General features: G+C 50.8%; 1 protein-coding gene and 1 long non-coding RNA gene across 5 annotated transcripts in view; one reads left to right on the plus strand and one right to left on the minus strand.

The window, feature by feature from the left end:
* The first annotated feature begins 4,049 nt into the window (after window positions 1-4,049).
* LOC120366894 (uncharacterized) lies at window positions 4,050-14,075 on the plus strand. Of its 3 annotated transcripts, none has more exons than XR_012514658.1 (6): window positions 4,050-4,136; window positions 5,714-6,680; window positions 7,414-7,539; window positions 7,746-10,263; window positions 11,935-12,579; window positions 13,993-14,075. It is a non-coding gene; the product is annotated as an uncharacterized LOC120366894 (long non-coding RNA). The 3 variants fall into 3 exon arrangements; XR_012514657.1 differs by lacking the exon at window positions 13,993-14,075 and having other exon boundaries at window positions 7,746-7,870; window positions 9,356-10,263; window positions 11,935-12,021; XR_012514656.1 differs by lacking the exon at window positions 13,993-14,075 and having other exon boundaries at window positions 7,750-10,263; window positions 11,935-12,021.
* Window positions 11,386-18,977, minus strand: part of PLXDC1 (plexin domain containing 1) — an 83,452-nt gene continuing 75,860 nt past the window's right edge. The window contains exons 12-14 of one of the 2 annotated variants that reach the window (XM_003931191.3): window positions 16,318-16,353; window positions 14,039-14,199; window positions 11,386-12,216 (exon numbers count right to left, since the gene is read on the minus strand). In XM_003931191.3, the coding sequence (XP_003931240.3) occupies window positions 12,097-12,216; window positions 14,039-14,199; window positions 16,318-16,353 (317 nt within the window). In that variant the 3' untranslated portion in view covers window positions 11,386-12,096. Of the gene's footprint in view, window positions 12,217-13,542; window positions 14,200-16,317; window positions 16,354-18,977 lie in introns of those variants that run through there. The other variant, XM_074388684.1, reaches the window with a different exon arrangement.

An 18,977-nucleotide genomic window follows, 5' to 3' on the forward strand; every position in this document is an offset into this window, starting at 1 on the left:
AAGAAAAGAAGGGGAAGGTTTTCTTTTCCTTTTTTTTTTTTTTAACAGAGTCTTGCACAGTTTTGGATCACTGCAACCTCTGCTTCCCGGGTTCAAGTGATTCTCCTGCCTCAGCCTCCCGAGTAGCTGGGATTACAGGTGTGTGCCACCACACCTGGCTAATTTTTGTATTTTTAGTAGAGATGGGTTTCCACCATGTTGGCCAGGCTGGTCTTGAACTCCTCACCTCAGGTGATCTGCCTGCTTTGGCCTCTCAAAGTGCTGGGATTACATGTGTGGACCACCGTGCCGGCCTGGGGGAGCTCTTCTTTAATGAAATAATGCCAGCTAGTAAATGTAAAAGGAATGACAGAATTTTAAAAAGTATCTCTTTGCAACCACCAATGTAATAAAAATTAAAACAAGAATGATCACTGATGCACAGTGGGTGTAAAGACATTTGAAGACAGGATCTTCACTGATCTCAAAGTACCATCCCATGGATTATTTATTAATTCCAAGGGAAAATTTATTACTTTTTATTTTTTTGAGACAAGGTCTTACTCTGTTGCCTAGGCTGATATACAGTGGCATGATCATAGCTCACTGCAGCCTCAACCCTCCAAGCTCAAGTGATCCTCCCATTTCAGCCCCCTAAGTAGCTGGGACTACCATGCCCAGCTTGCACCACCATGCCCAGCTAATTTTTTTGCATTTTTGGTAGAGACAGGGTTTCACCATGTTGCTCAGGCTCGTCTCGAACTCCTGGATTCAAGTGATCTGCCTGTCTCAGCCTCCCAAAGTGCTGGGATTACAAGCATGAGCCACCACACCCAGCAAAATAACTACAATGGAGAGACCTGGAAGATCACCTTAATCAAAACAATTAAACTTAGCATTATGGGCTACCTGTGGTCATGAGGCAGGAAGCATACGTCACCTATGCAGTATTCTTCCCCAAAATGCTGAACTTGAATCTCGTCATAAGGAAACAGACGGGCCGGCACGGTGGCTCACACCTGTAATCCCAGCACTTTGGGAGGCCAAAGCAGTCAGATCACCTGAGGTCAGGAGTTCGAGACTAGCCTGGCCAACATGGTGAAACCCCGTCTCTACTAAAACATACAAAAATTAGCTGGGCATGGTGGATCATGGCTGTAGTCCCACTGCTCAGGAGGCTGAGGCAGGAGAATCGCTTGAACCCAGGAGGCGGAGGTTGTGGTGAGCCGAGATCGTGCCGTTGTACATCGAGTTCCTCTTCAAAGATTCTACTTGTTCAACTCCCTCGCTTTTTGTTCTCTATTTTCCAAGCGTCACTTCCTTGATCTTTGTACCTTCTTGCCCCTAGTTATGGTAAACAACTTTCCAGCCATTCCCAGTCTGTAATCCACATCTGTTCCTTATTTGGAGCCCTTAATTCCAAAACTGCTCTTACTACCACTGTAGCCTTACTACCACCCTTGCTCCATTTGAAGTAGCAGCTTAGATTGTACCCTCGACTCCAGCCAGTGGGGACTGGAGTAGCAGGGACTGGCTGTGTTAGGGATAGAAACCCCTTCCTTCCTTTGGTGTGCTCTCACAGTGACCAGGGGAGCAAGCAGCACCCTTCTGCAGAAGTAAATTTGCCTTGACGAGAAATCCTTTTTTTTTTTTTTTTTGAGTGCTTGTTTTGTTTGTTTGTTTGGACTCTGAGCTCTTATTTCCAACACTGGGAGGCTGAGGCAGGAGAATTGCTTGAACCCAGGAGGTGGAGGTTGCAGTAAGCCAAGATCACTCCAGCCTGGATGATAGAGCAAAACTCCATCTCAAAACAACAACAACAAAAACAACCCTTAGATAGCAGGGAGATGCTGGAGGGGTAGGGTCAGAATAATGTGTGAGAGCAGGAATTTCCTAGGATTGTCCTCCACAGGACTATATTTCAGAAAACATAGTGGTGGAGCTACTTTTCCATTCACATGTACTGCCCTAGCCTCTCTCAGTCCCCCTGAGGGTCAGCTGTGTGCTGCCAACTTGGCTCCCTCCAACCCTGCCCAGCACCAACACCCGTGCCCCCCCCCCCCCCCCGCAACCTTCTGCCCCACCTGATGCACATTCACAGCTGCATTGTTGCATAATGGCAGTAGAATGTTACAGAAGACACAAGGATTCCTCCCCTCCATCTTCAAAGAAAAAGTCACTGATCACATTTGGTAAGTTAGTGAATGTTAAACACATTCATGAGTAAAAGAAAATCTGAATGAACAAGAATTGGTAATCTACCTAGCTGAATACAAATGAATGCTGGCAGTTCAGTAATAGGAGGTAAAGAATGGCGCTAACTGCAGAACAGCAGCGCCCCCTCCCACCCAGAAGCGGTGTGACTAGGAAGCAGCCCCGTGCTGGTGGGGGTTGCTAAGCAAAGCGAGCTGCCTATCAGTTCTGGTGAGTTTGCTGATGCCAGACAAAAGACACCTGTTCTCTTGCTGCCTGCCCCAGTTACCTCCCAAAGTCCCTGACTGAGAATGGAAAGCATCTTTCTCTGTGACTTCAGTGAACCAGCAAATATCAGAGTTCAAAGCACAAGACTAAATAGTCATAAGTATAGGCAGCGACAGCAGCTACCATTTACAATGTGCTTACTTGATGCCAAACCCTGAGTTAGGCGTTTTACAGTCTTATATCATTTAGCTCAGCAATCCATGGAAGCGTCGTTTTTAAAATCATCCTCTGACAGATAAGAAAACAGGGCTCAAAGAACATAGGTGACCTGCCCAAGTGTCCAAGGCCACACATCCGCAATGACAAGTTAGGGTTTTAAGCCAGGGCTGCAGATGAAGAAGGCGGGAGTCTACGGTGGAGTCACACGGTGGAGACCTTGCTAAGTCAGAGGCCTGGAGAGGTGTCGTTCTAGCTGGGCAGCAGGTGACACACAGTCATCCCCTGAGCTGACTAGAGAAACACCTGGGACTGACCTAGATTTTTTTTCTGGAATGTTGTCACTGGAATGAAATCTGAGTGGTCCGCAGGTCATACAGTATCAGAGAAAACATAGCCCTCATTGAAAACGGCTTCCAGAGGAAGGGTGTCCACAGGGTAATTCAGGGTTTTTAAAAATTGGTTTTGTTTGTTTTGGAGACAGCCTTACTCTGTCGCCCAGGCTGGGAGTGTAGGGGCATGATCTCAGCTCACTGCAACCTCTGCCTCCTGGGTTCAAGTGATTCTCCTGCCTTAGCTTCCTGAGGAGCGGGGATTATAAGCGCCCACCGCCACGCCCGGCTAATTTTTATTTTATTTTATTTTTGTAGAAACAGGGTTTCACCATAGTGGCCAAGCTGGTCTTGAAATCCTGACCTCAAGTGGTCAGCTTGCCTTGGCCTCCCTAAGTACTGGGATTATAGGGGTGAACCACAGTGCCCGGCCAGGAAATTCAGTTTCTGAAAATACACCTGTGTGTCTCTAGCCTTGAACATCCCTGGATGTTGCTTTAAATGGCTGATGCTACATGCCTCCCTTCCAACTCTCACGCCCGCTCTCCTACATCAATCTCCCAGAAAAAGGGTCCTAGTTTATTATTTTGTAGAGGTGGGTCTCACTTTGTTGCCCAGTCTGGATTTGAACTCCTGGCCTCAAGTGATCTTCCCTTCTTGGCCTCCCAAAGCACTGGGATTACAGGCGCCAGCCACGGCGACTGGCCGGAAGCCTGTGTTAAGCCCTTTTATGCTCACTGTGCTGTGTGACATAGAGGGCAGGGAGGGAGCAGGGGTGCCCTGGCATCTTCAGCAGGTGGTGAGCAGGGCGCGGAGGGTGGGAGAGGCCAGGCGCCTGGGGATGGGAGGCAGGACCGTATCTTCACAGGACGCTGCCACCCCTACCCCGGTGGTCAGGGCCTCTTGCCCAGCTCTGGCTCTGAGGTCCTGGAGGGAGGGAGATGGTGTTGCCACTCGGAGGATGCCGGGAGGGGCACCTCCATTCGAGAAGAGGGAAAATCCTGAGCCTGAAGCACACGTGGAACCCCTTGGAGCCGAGGCTTTAGAGGGTGGGAGGAGGGGCTGGCACCGCCCTGTGGGCGGGTCGTTGGGGCTCGCGGGGCTGAAGGCACCGAAGATGGCGACCTGCGAACCCTGGGGAGGCTCCATGCTCTGGACTTCTCCACCGGCTTACGACATGAGTGCTCAGTAAGCTTCTTGTTTAACGCACTGTTGTATCAGGTCCCTGTCGCAGCTGTTGGCCCCATCGCCTGATAAAAAAGCGGATGCGTGCACTGGTGAGCTGCTGCTGCAGCAACCAGACGGCGGCTGGCACAGGGTTCTCGCAGGCCTGTGCTTGGGCTCGAACGCCGGGCCGGCTGCTGCGCTCTGTGGCTCCCTGCAGGCCTGCGGATCGGCCAGGGTGCTCCGTTCCCTCTGGGCGTCCGCTGAAGGGCTTCAGGGTGAAGGCAGAAGCTCACGCGGGCCGTCGGAACCCCCTAAGGCGTCGGCTGGCATCTGGCAGGCTTTCGTTTCTGCTTCATTCCATAGCCAAAGCAAGCCCCGTGGGCAAGCCGGAAGCCGGGGTGGGGTGGGGTGGGGTGGGAAGTACCCTCCAACCACTGCGAAGCCACATGTCGTGTGTCTGGGGGAGTAGGGTTGTGGGGAGATAAGCACCAGTGTCCTGGCCGTCCTGAAGGTACATGCTCAGATACACACACAAATGCTGGTGAAGACAGTCTTCAGTAATCTCCTTCGCCAGCCTCACTCCCCATCCCAATACCATCTGTATAAGACCATATAAGATGAAATAAGATTGGCCTTGGTTAGGCTGGGAATGGTGGCTCATGCCTATAATCCCAGAACTATAGGAGGCTGAGACGGGAGGATTGCTTGAGACCAGGAGTCCAAGGCCAGCCTTGTCAACACAGTGAGTTCCCATCTCTAAAAAACAAAATAGGGAATGCTAATGCTGCCTGGCTGGACCACACTTTATTATTTTATTTATTTATTTATTTTGTGGAGACGAGGTCTCGCTATGTTGCTCATGCTAGTTTTGAACTCCTGGCCTCAAGCCATCCTCCCGCCTTGGCCTCCCAGAGTGTGAGATTACAGGTATGAGCCACTGCACCTGGCCTGGACCACACTTTATTATACAGATCTACAATTTTTTTAAAGCAGGGTCTTGCTCTGTCTTCCAGGCTAGAGGGCAGTAGTGTGATCATGGCTCACTGCAGCTTTGAACTCCTGGGCCCAAGCCTCCAGAGTAATTCAGACCACAGGCATGGGCCACTGTGCCCAGCAATTTAAAAAAAAATTTTTTTTTGTAGAGACAGTGTCTCCCCTTGTTGCCCAGGCTGGTCTCAAACTCCTAGGCTCAAGCAGTCCTCCTACCTCAGCTTCCCACAGCGTTGGGATTACAGGAGTCATCCATTTTGCCTGGCCCTGGACTAGACTTTAATTAGCAAGGTTCTAGATTCTGAAGTGCTTTCCAGGTGCTTGAAATCATGATTTCTTCAGCCAGTGGGGCGGAGGGCTGTGCTAAGGATAGAGTGACCAAACACAGAGAGGGAGCTGAGGGCACCCACACGTGGGGATAAAGGAAAATCTTGAGGTCCTTCAAGGGAAATCCTAACTAGCCCTGAGGAGTCAATAAGCAACTTAATAAGCAGGAAGGTAACAGTCGTCTAAAACAGTAGCTAAGGAAGTTCCAGTCAGGAGATGTTTGGTTCCCCTATAGGAACTAAAGAGAACCTCTTAACAGATGTCCCTGAATTGTTTTTCAGAAGCCCAGACCACTCCAAAAGGATCCACTGGCACGTAGACTTCAGAGAAGCAGGTGCTGACGACTGACTCTGACTGTAGTTCCTTCTAACTTTCTTCCTGAGGGGCCTGGAGGAGGTCGTGCCCAGGAGCCAGAGCTAACATTCTTTTCTGCTGATCCCAAATGTCTAGACAAAGCTTTGCCTCCTGAACCAGCTGCAGTTTTTATTTCATTTATTTATTTTTTTGTAGAGACGAGGTCTCCCTATGTTTGCTCATGCTGGTTTTGAACTCCGGGCCTCAAACCATCCTCCCGCCTCGGCCTCCTAGAGTGTGGTACTACAGATAAGAGCCACTGTACCTGGCCTGGACCACGCTTTATTATACAGATTTCAGAAAATCCTTGAACCCACCTTATGACTTGTGGGTCCTGCTTTGAGAGGTCCTGCCATTTAGTTTAAACCAACATATAGCTCCCATCTATTGACTTAGGATTTTACCTGGAACACCTGCTTTCCTGAAATTTACCCCTGCCTTTAAAAATCCTTACCTACGGCCGGGCACCGTGGCTCACGCCTATAATCCTAGCACTTTGGAAGGCCAAGGAGGGCAGATCACTTGAGGCCAGGAATTTGAGACCAGCCTGGTCAACATAGTGAAACCCTGTGTCTATTAAAAACACAAAATTGGCTGGACGTGGTGGTGGGTGCCTGTAGTCCCAGCTACTCAGGAAGCTGAGGCAGGAGAATCGCTTGGACCTGGCAGCAGAGGTTGCAGTGAGCCAAGATCATACCACTGCACTCCAGCCTGGGTGACAGAGCAAGACTCTTTCTCAAAAGAAAAAAAAAAAAACATCCTTACCTGCAAGCCATCAAGAGTTCATATCTTAAGCCTAAGCCGCCCAGTTCTCCTTGCTTGGAGTCCTGCAAACAGATGCCTTCCTCCATCGCTGCAGAGCCTCAGTGTGGACATCTGGTGTTATTGCGCCAGGTGAGCAGACCCCGTTCGGGTCTACAACAACATTCTGATGTGCCCAGGATTGAGGAGCGTCCTAGGATGCAGGATTTTCTGTGTTAGAACTAGGAAAGTCCCGAATAAAGCAGAACAACTTGGTCACCCTATCCAGATAATGAAAGAGAAAGGCATGCTGTGGTCTGAGTTGCTGTGTGACCTGAAAAAGAACCAGGGGGCCGATTGCTCAGGTCCCACCTTAGACCAATTAGTCTAGTACCTCCTATATCACAGGGGTGGAAACCAGCCCAGAGAAGTCCAGTGACTTGGCCCGTGTCACCCAGCTGCTCAGGGACAGGGCTGAGAACAAGCTCCCGCCTTCCGACTCCCCATGCAGCTCAGCACCTTCTCCATCAGTTCACATTGTCTTCTCTAACACGTTCCTCTTGATTTGGCAAACTCCGCATATTTATTTATAAATTGGCTTGTTTTGGAGCCTGAAATTTGGCATCATTGATTTTGGCTGTGAGGTGTTCACATTTTTCTTCTGTTTGTTTTCGTTTGCTAAACCATGTTTTATGAGCAAAACCACAAAGTCATAAAAACACAATGAGGCCGCTAAAGTTGTTCAAATGCAAAGCATCCAGAAATGTGACGGCGTTGACTTTCTCAGATTTATTTGTGTCCTCAGACAGTAGATTAAAACCGAATGAGGTTTACTTCCAGGGATTTACGGGCCCAATATAGGTAAACAGCTGGGGTTTCTTTTTAGGCTGTTTCTCTTGGAGGTGGGGCAGGAGGGTGAGGACAGCACTTCCCAGGAGCAGACAGCTGGAGGCTGTTCCCGAGGTCATGTCCTTAGAGGAGAAGTCAGAGTCCAGCAGCCACCGGCACCAAGGTACGTGTGGGGATCGTCACGATGCCACCCCAAATCCTTTGCCCTTTATTTTGCACACAGCAGGAGTTGTCAGAGAATGCTTCCTTGCATTATTAACACTGAGAATCCATGCAGAGATTTCACACTAATTATGTGAATCCATTGTGTTGAAGAAGGCCAGGGTGCCCTCAGTCCCCAGATCTTTCTAATTGTGCTGTTACGTTCAGGCAGGTTTTTGGAGACAGAGAGAGATTGGCTGCATTGTATCTGCGTCATTGACCGTTCTGGTGGAGGTTCGCGTGGCCAGGGAGTCTGAGTGCAGCCCCGATGCGTGCTTCATTCATGCCAATCTGTGAGTCTGTTCCAGGAACTAGAGGAGAGGGTCTTAACCTTGACTGCAGCCTGATGAAGGGTCAGCTTTCGTGGTGAACACTTTGCTTTTTGAATGGTGTGGTTGGCTGGCAGCTCTTGACCTTACCTGCAAGCCATGAAGAGTTCATATCTTAAGCATAAGCCGCCCAATTCTCCTTGCTTGGAGTCCTGCAAACAGATGCCTTCCTCTCGCTATTGTTCTCTCTCTTAATTTAACAACCCAGTCTAAAGCCTGAGCACAGGTACAACCTGGTCCAGTCTCTTTAGCAACAAAATACCTGTGTGTGCCTATCTTATTGCTAAAAGTATTGGACAAGGGCTGTATACAAACACACACACAGATGCACTGTACAGGAGACCCTGATCAAACACAAATCTAAAAAATTGTTTGTAAACAAATGCAATGGGATGGTCATAGCTCTCTGCGGCCTTAAACTCCTGAGCTCAACTGATCCTCATGCCTCAGGCTCCCAAGTACCTGGGACTACAGATGTGAGCCACTGCACCCGGCCAGGCAGTGAAGGACTCTCTAAGCAAGACCTTGACTTGGAAAGTTGCCACCAACTCCCCAGCTCTGTGAGAAGTCTTGGGGCCGGGGAGTTTAAACTCCCCAAATTAACTGGCTCACAGGGGGAGTTCTTTCCCGGTGATGAGTTGGGGCTGCTTCTGAAGAACATTTAGAATGAAAATCTAGAGCTCACCCCATTCAGAGTTAAAAATAGCAGCAAAGAAATGTTAAATCACAGCCTCTGCTTGGTCATACCCTTTTATACGTGTCACGAGGGTCACTGCCAAAGAAAGAAGTGAGTTAAGTACAAGCCAATTCGGTCGGGGGTGGGCAGACAACCAGACTCATCCAAATGCTTGGCTCGTGGTTTTCCTGTTGCTCCGTGGTTTGTCCTTTGTGAGGATGCGAGTGACAGAGTTGGAAACGTGGGGCCTCAACTCTGCTTCATGAACCAGGCAAGGAAGAGCTGGGGGTGGAGGTAGGGGGTGCCAGAGGAAGGAGGATCTGAATTTGAGGAAGAAAAAGGACAGTGCAGCAAAGAGTTGGGTTCCTGTCAAGCTTCTGAAGGACACAGTGTGCTGTAACAGAGCTCTCTGAATGAGAAGCGCAGCCCACCAGCAAAGCAGCTGCCACCTGTATGTGTCTCAGATGGCCGGGGGGCAGTTCCTGTTGTGGCCTGATTCACGGTCAGCACCGCGCGGCTCACTCCCAAGCTCCAGCACACATTTCCCCACTGGGAGCTCAGCCAACCATTTTGGATTCCTGAAGGGAAAGGACGTCAGGAGTGGAGGAAGGGGTGGTGATGCGGAGAGGCCTCTGCTGCTAGCCCCTGCAGGTGGAGAAAGTTCCAGATGCCTCGGCCCCAGTCAAAGCAAGCCCGGCTGACCCTTGGGATATCAGTGGCATGGGGAGTGGAGATATTTCGCGGCTGACAGCCTGTTTGTTTATTACAAAAAGGACTAGAGATGAGTCACCAGGAGAGGCCTACGGATTTCTCAAGCCAAAACACTTAGACCAAGTCTCCCAAAAAAATAGAGCCAAGCATCTCATAGAGTTAATGATTGTCTGCAGGACTCCTGACAAGATAAGCGTTTCTTTCTGTTTTTTGTTTGTTTTTTTGTATGGTCTCACTCTGTCGCCCAGGCTGGAGAGCAGTGGCATGATTATGACTCGCTGCAGCCTCAACTTCCCGGGATCAAGTGATCCTCCTGCCTCAGCCTCCCTCGTAGCTGGAACTACAGGTGCACGCCACCATACCTGGCCACTTTTGTTGTTGTTGCCCAGGCTGGTTTCAAACCCCTGGGTTTAAGCCACCCTCCCACCTCGGCCTCCCAAAGTGCCGGGAGTACAGGCATGAAGCATCATGCTTGGCCAAATAAGCGTTTCTTGGACAGACCCAGGAGTTCTACTCCAAAGTTTAGAGCAGGTTAACTGGGTGGCTATGGAGTGTGACCAGATGGAGACATGAGTCTGTGGCCAACGCTGTGACTGGCTGGCAGTCGGCAAGGCAAGGCAGTAGGTACTTCACACGCTGTGCACACCCATCCCAGGCAGTCGTAGACACCTAGGTCTCCCCACCCCACAGCATACACAGGCTCCAGGGAAAGCAGCTGGTTGGCAGATGCCGCCCCAACCCGGTATCTTTGGGTATCCTTGCCCTGGGCAACACAGTGAGACCCTGACTCAAAAAAAAAAAAAAAGTCCCTCCCGTGCCAGCTGCCTGTGTCCCAACCACTCAGGTTCTTTGCTTCTCAACAGAATCCACCTGCAGTTTCCTGCTAGCTGTGTCTCGAGGAGCCCTCTAGCCACCAGACGTGTCTTTAATGCCTATAAAGTCCAGTTCGGAGGAGGAAACATGTTATCAGGTATGTACAGGCGCAGACAGCAACAGGCCAGTGAATAAACCCGGCACCAAATGGGCCATCAGCATAGGAAGCCCCACATGGTAAATGTGGCCGCGCGTGCATAGCAAGCTTGCCCAGGGGAAGCTGGGCCACAGGTTGGGGGAAGGCCCGTGACGAGGCTGTATGTGTTTTGATGCAGAAGTTATTGGTTCTGAGCAGAAAGGGCAAGGTAAGAAGGGCAAAGCTTAAAAATGCAGTTTCCCCCTTGAGTTCTTCTCTCCTCGTATTGGATTTCCCTCCCATGATAACGTGCCCCAAGGGCTGAGAGTCGCCCTACCGTGTTGAACAGACGGAGACAATGCCGTCTTTTGGCTTTCCGAGCTACAGAAGCCGAGGCTAAAACACCAACTCTATAGCCATGAGGACCAGGTGTTTTTTGTTTTTTGTTTTTTTTCTGAGACGGAGTCTTGCTCTGTCTCCCAGGCTGGAGTGCAGTGGCACAATCTGACCTCACTGCAACCTCCGCCTCCTAGGTTCAAGTGATTCTCGTGTCTCAGCCTCCTGAGTACCTGGAATCACAGGCATACACCACGACACCCAGCTAATTTTTTGCCTTTTTTTTTTTTTTTTTTTGAGAGGGAGTCTCGCTCCCCTTATGCAGGCTGGAGTGCAGTGGTGTGATCTCAGCTGACTGCAACCTCCGCCTCCCAGGTTCAAGCGATTCTCCTTCCTCAGCCTGCCAACTAGCTGGGATTACAGGCATGTGCCACCACACCCAGCTAATTTTTGTATTTTTAGTAAAGATGGCATTTCACCATATTGGCCAGGCTGGTCTCAAACTCCTGACCTCAGGTGATCCGCCCGCCTTGGCCTCCCGAAGTGCTGGGATTATAGGTGTGAGCCACCGCACCTGGCAGAGGACCAGCCTGTGAGTCTAGGGACCCTGGAATGCGGCAGCCCCAATCTTGACTTTAGTTGACCTGTGTCATACGCAGGGGCTTTAGGTGGCCAGGAGCAGGGCATCTGGTTGAATGGGTGAGGGAGACCCTGAGATTGCTACAGAACAGACCATTGAGGGCCTGTAACTGAGTCCAAACTCACCCTGCTTGCTGAGTGACAGCCAGTATGTTGAGAGACAAGGAGTTGGAGCAAAGAAAGGGACTTTATTTTCGAGAGCCAGCAAACCAAGAAGATGGTGGACTAATGTCCTAAAGAACCGTCTTAAAATGCTGCGGGGTTTGCCTTGTTTTTTGTGTTTCGTTCAGGGGGAAAGGAAGGTGCTGACAACTGCAGACATCTGGACACTAGCAAGGGGCCGGGGGAGGTTTGCGAAACTTCTTCGTCCTTGGCTAACAAGTCTCTCATGTGATAATAGCCGAACCTCCTCGCTCCTATAAATCTTTAACAAAAATAGCCGTTTACATGCTTCCCCTTTAATCCCAAAGTTAGTTTTGCAAACAGCATGATTGCTGTTTTTGCGTTTTATCTCAGTGCTCTAACATTACCCTAGCCTAGGTGCAGGAATAGGTAAAGGCCCCTTAAACAAAAATGAAGTTAGTTATGTTAGTTGTTCTGCTGTTTCATGGTTACAAGACCCAGAAGAGAACCCTTGCGTCTAAACAGGATGAGATTAGTTATTGTTCCTTTAAAACATCCATGTGGTTGCTTTTTGGCCCCCTCTTCAATATCCAGGCTGTGCTGACGAAGCGAGTAGCAGCTCTGGAGCCATCAGCCACCAACCATCTCATCTCAGCCCAGGGCATGCTGGGAGAGGCCAGGAAAAGTCACTTCTCTTCTTTGCTTTCACTGTCTTTTCTGTGGCCTCAAAGTCTTCAAAGGGGAGACCTGGTGTTCTCAGCACTGCTCAGCCTCCACGAAGCCCTCCTTCTCATGGCCCGAGGGCTCCACCTCCACATAGGTGGAATGATCCGCATGGCTGCGAAACTTCATGGCTGGCCAGTGGTGAGGTCTCCGCTGGAGTAGGCACAGAGGCAAAGTCAGTGGGCATGACCCTCCCCATGGGCCCCCACACTCCTGAGCAGCAAAGCCAAGACTCTCTCTTACAAGGGTCCTTGGGGCCTACTAGGAGCCAGACAACTGACCTTCAGGGACCCTCTCCCTAAAACGTGCCCTGCTGTGATCCCCCAACCACTGGGAAACCTGCCGGAAGCTACGGTGTGGAAGGGCACTTTATCCTTCACTGCGTGGTCTGCAGAACTCACAGCTAAAAGCTTCAGAAATATACCAAGTGGCGACCGGGGACTGCAAAGTGAGGAATTGGCTCAGAGGCGGCTGGAATGACGCTGAGACTCTGGAAATGCCAGGATAACCCTCCAGGTAGCACAGGGCCCATAGCAGAGTCAACAGGGGGCTTCTTAGATTCTGGCCAGAGTGGTGGCTCACGCCTGTAATCCTAGCACTTTGGGAGGCCAAGGTGGGTGGATCACGTGAGGTCAGGAGTTCCAGACCAGCCTGGCCAACACAGTGAAACCCCGTCTCTACTAAAAATACAAAAATTAGCCAGGTATGGGGCACGCACCTGTAGTCCCAACTACTCAGAAGGTTAAGGCACCAGAACTGCTTGAACCCAGGAGGCAGAGGCTGCAGTGAGCCAAGATTGTGCCACTGCACTCTAGCCTAGGTGACAGAGTGAGTCTCTGTCTCAAAATAAATAAATAAAATGCAGATTTCTGGGCCTGCCTTAGACCTGCCCTATCAGAATCCCTGTGGCCTAGGGATCTGCAGTTCCCAGGTATTACCCAGGTAGGCTAAGACTTCAGAATGGCCAAGCCTCCTAAGAAACAGGCAGAATGACCTAGGCCCGGGGGTAATGAGACTGCTGGGCTCGTGACCCACGTGGAGGAGACTAGGGTCATAGAGGCACGACGGTTGCACCCTGTGGGGAATGTGAAAGAAGCCAGGAGTGGAGGATTGGGGGCAGGAGCTGCTGAGCTCTACAGCCCCAAGTGAAGGAGGCTGAGCCTCCCGTCCCATGCTGCCCCTCAGGCTGACTTTTCAGAAGTGAAACAGTCAAAACTTAGCATCCTCAATTAAAGCTCCCAGAGGGCCACTCTTATCATTATTTGGTTTGTCTATTTTATTTTTATTTTAGAGATGGGGTCTCCTCTATCACCCAGGTTGGAGTGCAGTGGTGTGGTCAGAGCTCACTGCAGCCTCAAACCGCTGGGCTCGAGGGATCCTCCCGCCTCAGCTTCCCAGGTGGCTGGGACCACAGGTGCATGCCACCATGCCAGGCTAATTTTTTAAAATTTCCTTAGAGACAGGGTCTCGCTCTGGTGTGCAGGCTGGTCTCAAAGTCCTGTGCTCAAGAAATCCTTCTGCCTTGGCTTCCCAAAGTGCTGGGATCTTAGGACGGAGCCACTGCACCTGACCCTCCATTTTAACCTTCAAAACAGGTATCAATAGGCAAAAGAGGCAGAGACCCTGGTTCCCTCACAGCTTTGAGTAAGTACCGAGCCTGGCATTTGGGCATGAGAGACCATAAATCACTAGAGAGTGACTGCACAGCCACTAGATGGGCACCGTGTGGCACTGTGGTCTTTCTTTCCTCTAGGGATTCTTTTCTGATTTCACAAATGGGGGAACAAGGGCAGAGGGGCTGTTCCACAGAACAAGAGGGCCGAGGGAGTTCTAAGGTGCAGATTTCTAGGGGTGCAGGATTTAATGGGCACCAGTCGTCTTGAAATGTGTCAGGATGGGGTGGATGAATGTTTATCGGGTATGTGGCAGGAGACGCTGACGCAGACGCAGACAGCAGCCCTGCGGTCACACGGACCTCGATGAAGAAGAGCGCAGCATTGGACGTGGGGTGGCCGCTGATGTAGATCCCAGCCAGGATGATGGCCGCCACAAGGAAGACTGCCAGCACGATGCCCACGATGGTGCCCAGGTGCACAGGGGTGCCCTTCGTCTTGGGGGACAGCTTGTTCTCAAGGCCTGTGGAGAGAGCATTAGGGCGGGCAGGGGCTGCAGGGGAGCAGGGAAGGTCGAACCGTGGGGTCTTGGGTTCTAACAAAGTCTCAGAAATGAAAGCCTACAGAGCCTTTGGGTCTACTCATCAAATACAGGAAAAGGTTGAGCAGGAGCTGGAATCATTATGAGTAAGGCATTCACTTTGTTCTTGGCACCATCTGGGTAGTTTTCCAAAATCACCTACAAGTTGCCCAGATGTCTAGTAAGTATCATAAGAGAAGTCCTCTCTGATATCTGTGCTACCACAGAAGCGCTATTAAGGAATTCACAGAGGGCATGTGAGGGTTAAGAGTTTGGGATCTGAAATCTGGCTGCCTGGGTTGAAATCTGTGCTGTGCCACATACTAGCTGTGTGGCCTTGTGCAAATTATATAACCTCTCTGTGTCTTCATTATGACTTCTGTAGAACAAGGATAATAATACCCACTGAATGGGGTTATTGAGAGGGTTAAAATGAGATGATTCATGTCAAGCCCTGAGGACTATGTCTCCCAGTTTGGATAACTTCAATAAATGTTAGCTATTAAGAGAGCAAGTGACCATGGTTTTCCCTATCCCTTGTCCACTTCCAGACTGTGACCTCTTGGAGGGCAAGGATGATGACTTATTCAACTTTGTGTCCTCAGCTCTTGGAGAAACTGGCAGGCCCATCAGAGAAGCTCAGAGAAAGTGTGCATAATGATCTAGGTCCTCTGGAAGCTAATAAGCCAACAGGCACTCTCTGAGAACATCCTAGCCATCTGAAATAGGTCCCAGTGGGGAGAGACTATTTTCCAGAGAGCTGGAAGCTCAACCCCTTTCGTTCATGACTGAGGTAATGGAAATAACAGAGAGGTTAAGCGATTTCCCCACAGACACACAAATTCAGTGCCCGCCACTAAGAAACCAAGTTCCCTGACACTACCGGGGGTGGCTGTTTGCCTCTTCACCCTATCCTAAAGGAATGTGAGATAATGAGGTAGAGAAGACAGATGAGCAAGTTGGCAACAGAAATATTGCATTCCTCCTACGAAGCTAGTGGGTGGGATGGGAGGTAACTAGCGGTGCCAGTTTTTAATGGGATGTTGCGTGCATTCAGAATCATTGTCCTCCTCATCCCTTTTGCTGTGCTCTGCACTCTGTAAGCAGAGGACACCTAGGAGAGACACTATCCTGGGGTACTCCAGGGCATGGCTAGGGCCTCTGTCTGCCAACAGGTGGGAGGGCGGAGGTGAAATGCCCCAAGCGAGCCTCCCCTGACCTGGTTGGCAGTCAGCCCGCTGCCCGCAGTGGCTCTGATGATTTGATGAGGGCTTCTGCCGATGAGCACACGGTGCACAGCGAGGGGATTATGGCCCAGCCACCCCCGCAGGACACACGCACACTCACACCCACTGCCTATGGAGAAGCAGCGGCTCCCTCTCTGCTGGGGGACACCGTAACACTGTGCCGCCTTAATAATCTTCCCTTTCCCGCTGGAAGCCCAGATGACAGTCTCCAGCCCCTGCAGTTGGAAGGCACCTTCATATCTACTCTTTCACGGGTTGCAGCAAAAGCCGGAGCTGGCTCTGGGCAAAGGGCAGGGGCGGTGGGGGCCACTCCCACCATCAGAAAGAAGATTATCCTTCTAGGTAATCCTAGGAGGCTGGGGGGAGTCCTGCCTTCTGGCACCCTGCAAAAATTGTAGTGGACAGTTTTATGTCCTCTCTGCCAGCCTGGGTTAGGAAAGAGAAGCTGCTCTCCACCCCTTGCTGACTATGAGCCCTTGGGGATCAGAGGGGGTGGCCATGGGCCCCACCTGTACCTGCCCTGGCTCAGCCCCTCCCCTCCTCCCACTCCTTTCTGGGCAGTGAATATTTAAGGACAGAGAGCTGGGTGGCTGAGATGAGAAACATCTAGGGATAGACGTGTTCCTTTGATCTAGGGCACCTGTATCCAGAAGCCTGCCTGCCTTCCCACCCTGAAGGAGGTCCGAGACCCTCAGGCTGCGGTTGCTCCCTCTCTGCACTCATAAAAATAGGCCAGGCGACTGCTGCACCCTCTTCTGGGGAGGGTCCAAGAGGCACTGGGTCTGACACTGAGGGCAGGCAGTTCTGTACTCACCGTCTCCTGCCGCCTTGGGATTCAACTTGGTGTCATCTTCAAAGAGAGAGCACAGAAGGGGCAAGATTAGTGGAATCATTACGGGCTTAGTCACTCCAAGTCCAGAAGGGACTTTAGGGAGGTTGTGTCCAAACCTTCATTTTAAAAGTAAGGAAACTGAGGCACAGAGGAGGAGACTTGCTCAAAGTCACACAGCAGTTGGGTGTAGCTGGAGGGTGGGGAGTCTATGATGGGGGCTGGTGAGAGATGAGGCCGTGAGTGGAGGGCCAGCTGCCGGGAGAGCAGTAGGAGACCTTGCCTGTTCTGCGGGCAGCAGAGAGCTATGGAAGGATTCAAAGAGGGGCTGTGTGTGTCACAAAGTCAGATCAGCTTGCAGACTCCCTGGCAGTGTGCAGCAGAGAATCCCAACTCACTTTCTGTCTACACCTCAAGGCCTGCAGCCCATGGCTTTCTAAGTAAGTTTCAAGGGTCCAGCCTTCCTGAGGTTCCTTCCCATGAAGATTTTCATGGGGAAAGAAAAGCCAGAATTTCACCTCAGGAGGATGATGCAAATGACTGAAGATTCTTGCCCTAAGTCCCTGAACTTTCTTTATTTGAGAGAGGGTCTTGCTTCGTCACACAGGCCGGAGTGTGGTGGTACAATCATGACTCACTGTGGCCCCGAACCCCTGAGCTCAAGTGATCCACCTCAAGCTTCCCAAGCTGCTGCTCCTGGCTAATTAAAAAAATTTTTTTTTGTAGAGATGGGGTCTCACTGTGTTGCCGGGGTTGGTCTTCAACTCCTGGGCTCAAGCAATCCTCTTACCTCAGCCTCTCAAAGCACTGGGATTACAGGCAAGAGCCACCTCACCTGGCCAAACAAGGTATTTAAACACAACTTTGAATTTATTTTGTTACTGCAAGTTGAAGATAATGAATCGATTCATCAACGCTAACCAAAGTTAACTTAAATATCACTGGGCAAATCAACCTGTTGCAAATCTAGACCATTGAAAATCACCCGTAGCCCAGTCTGCACCGGCCACTGGTGGACAAAGGGACACAGTGCCACCAATGCCTAGTCCCTCCCAGAGCAACCTAGGCTGGCCACGCTGTGCCCACACAGCCTCTCTCCCTCTCACCAAGGGCTGGCTCCCAGCTGCCATCCTGCTGGGGCTCCATGGAATGCACACTGGCTCCTGAGTTAATGGATCACGTGAGAACTCACATAGGAAGAAATGCATGCAATGCTGATCAAATGAGGGGTCATTTTCTGTTAGTCGTCACTTCTGCAGCTGTCAACGTGTTCTGTTCTGTGGCTTATAAGTTAAGCCTTCTGCACACAGTTGTTCTCGGTGAGTGCCTGTCCCTCTTTGCAGTAAAATGCATGGGCTTTATGACAGCTACTTGCCATTCAGAGGTCTTCTGGTTCCTTTAAGTGAGTAGCGTTTGACTGCAAGTGAACAGCTCTTCAAGTCCAGCCCCCATGCCTCCCGCTCCTCCCACCCTGCTGCTGTCTGCCTGTGTCGTGCCCAGGCAGGCCCCTCTGGCTGGGGTGCTGGGTCCCTTCATTCACATCTCCCTGTTAGAGCCTGTACCCTCAGATAGAATGTACGGGAAAGACTATCCCACGCCTGCCTCTGCAAGTCTCTCTGTGTGGGCTGTAACCACACAGGCAGGAGAGTGACTCAAATTGTCCTGCCAAGATGCCTTGCAAGTTGGGCATGTGGGGGGAAGTCATCATGAAAAAGCTTTTTTCTTATAAACCAGGCACAATGGCACATACCTGCAGCTACTTAGTAGGTTGAGGTGGGAGGATCCTTGAGCCCAGGAGTTCAAGTCCAGCCTGGGCAACATAGCAAGATCCCATTATACCCCCCCAAAAGTTTTTTCTCTTATAGATGTAACTTTATAATCTTTGCCACCTCTTCCAGGACTGGAAGGACATAGAGCCCAAATTGTTTACTCTAATGAGTTTTCTGTTGGGAACCATTACACAAAACATAGAAGTGAGACGCATTCCTGAGGTGGCAGGGATGCAGTCAGATAATAAAACTGGCAAACAGAACTCGCTGCCTCTGTAGGACACAGAACCTGCGTGGTGGGCTGTGGAACAGCCTGGGGGCTCAGTAATAACAAGTTAGGATTTAGGCTTGGGCCCCAAGTGCCATGTCCTGGGCTCTCCACGCCACCACAGCCCCACTTCTAGCCTCTGACACTGTGGCTCCACCAGATACTGCCTGGCTAAACCCTCTGAGTGGGCCAGGGGGTATCTGTAGCCGCCCCCACCCACCCCGCCCAGTGCTGGGCTCCGAACATGCCCTCAGTAAGCCTAGCGGGTTCCCTGGGGATAAGTAATCAGGGACTACCGCCCTGTAAGAGGAGCTGTCTTTGGAAGGTTTCCTTGGACTCAGTCATTAACTCCCAAAGGGCAAAGTTTCTTTCTGCTGCTTTTTCTTTTCTTTTTTTTGAGACAGGGTTTCACTTTGTCACCCAGGCTAGAGTGCAGTGGCGCAATGATAGCTCACTGCAGCCTCCACCTCCCAGCCTCAAGCGATGATCCCACCTCAGCCTCCTGAGTAGCTGGGATTACACATGTGCACCACCATGCCTCACTAATTTTGGTATTTTTTTAGAGACACAGTTTTGCCATGTTGCCCAGGCTGGTCTTGAACTCCTGG

This window comes from Saimiri boliviensis, chromosome 17, assembly GCF_048565385.1.
Source record: "Saimiri boliviensis isolate mSaiBol1 chromosome 17, mSaiBol1.pri, whole genome shotgun sequence".
Taxonomy (NCBI): Eukaryota; Metazoa; Chordata; class Mammalia; order Primates; family Cebidae; genus Saimiri; species Saimiri boliviensis.